General features: G+C 37.0%; 1 protein-coding gene across 1 annotated transcript in view; it reads left to right on the top strand.

The window, feature by feature from the left end:
- Positions 1-1,331, top strand: part of prtgb (protogenin homolog b (Gallus gallus)) — a 35,022-nt gene that overhangs the window by 26,501 nt on the left and 7,190 nt on the right. The window contains exons 14-15 of the mRNA XM_016248858.1: positions 107-234; positions 1,000-1,170. Coding sequence (XP_016104344.1) covers positions 107-234; positions 1,000-1,170 — 299 coding nt within the window. The remainder of the gene's footprint in view (positions 1-106; positions 235-999; positions 1,171-1,331) is intronic.

The raw sequence follows: 1,331 nt of genomic DNA on the forward strand, positions 1-1,331 counted from the left end.
AATATGAACACAATAAGTACATTGTACTTCATTTTTGATGTAAGTGCAGAGTAGTTAAGGCCACTTAATATAAAGTGGGGCCCATATTTGTGTTCTCTTTCTTCAGCTCTGAGCAGACGGTAACAGTAACGGGTCTCCGGCCGAACACGCGTTATGAGTTTGCAGTGCGTCTTCATATGGATCAGATGTCCAGTCCCTGGAGCGCCAGCGTCTATCAGAGGACTCTACTGGAAGGTACCGGCCCACTGAGATACTATTATAGTTTTTATTCAAATTCCGATTACATTTTTATTTCAAGTATTAATCTGTCTGTTTTTTGTTTTTGACCTTTTTATTAGTTTAGTTTTTTTTTATATAATTGTATTATTCAGTTTGAGTTATTTTAATACATCAAGTTAAACTACATGAAACGTTTTTTAGCATTTAATTTTTATTTCAGTTTATTTTATGTCAAGTAAAGTAGAGGCTTTTTTTAATGGTTTTAACTATAATGTTCCTGGTCCAGACTAGTATTGTTTCTCCACCAAATTAGTTGTTTACATATTGTAAAGACTTAAAGTTTTAGTCATTTTGCTGCGTGTTTTGTCATTTTTATTAGTGTTTATATCTTTTTTATTGATTTTTATGTTATTTTAGTGCAGAAAAATAAGAAATGGTGGCAACAAGTTGAAATAAAATAAGTTTTTATATTTTATTTTATTTCAGTTAACATTTATTTTGTTCAAAGTAACATCATATGAATTCACAGTTTTAGTTATTTTAGTATAAAGTATCAAGTTAAACTAAATGGAATTAGGAAATGTTGCCTTGGCAACTATTTCAGTTCAAGTTTATTTTATTTCAAGGAAAGCATATGTTTTTGATGGTTTTAGTTTTACTTCACTCTAATAACCGTAGTCCAGACTGGCAGATTTATTTGTTGATGTAAGTTTGTGACGCGAGGGAAGACTGTGAGCGTAACCTGCTGTGAGATTGAGCCCTTGATGTTATTCCCGGCAGCCCCGTCGTCTCCGCCGCGCTCCGTGCGAGTGAGTCTGATCGAGGACGACACGGCGCTGGTGTCCTGGAAGCAGCCGGATCAGCCGGACCTGTCCGTCACGCACTACACCGTCCTGTACGCCTCGCAGAGCTCGTGGCTCGCTGGAGAGTGGCAGGTTCTTCAGAGAGAAGGTGAGCCAGGGTTGCCATGGAATTTCTGGAATATCATGGAATTTTAAAAGGTCTATTCCAGACATTTGAAAGTCAGGGAATTTTATATTTTTTCATCCAAGTCATGGAATATCAGGGATAGGGTTGGGTATCGTTTGGGTTTTTTACGATACCGGTGCCAA

Source organism: Sinocyclocheilus grahami, unplaced genomic scaffold, assembly GCF_001515645.1.
Source record: "Sinocyclocheilus grahami isolate Dianchi unplaced genomic scaffold, SAMN03320097.WGS_v1.1 scaffold895.1, whole genome shotgun sequence".
Taxonomy (NCBI): Eukaryota; Metazoa; Chordata; class Actinopteri; order Cypriniformes; family Cyprinidae; genus Sinocyclocheilus; species Sinocyclocheilus grahami.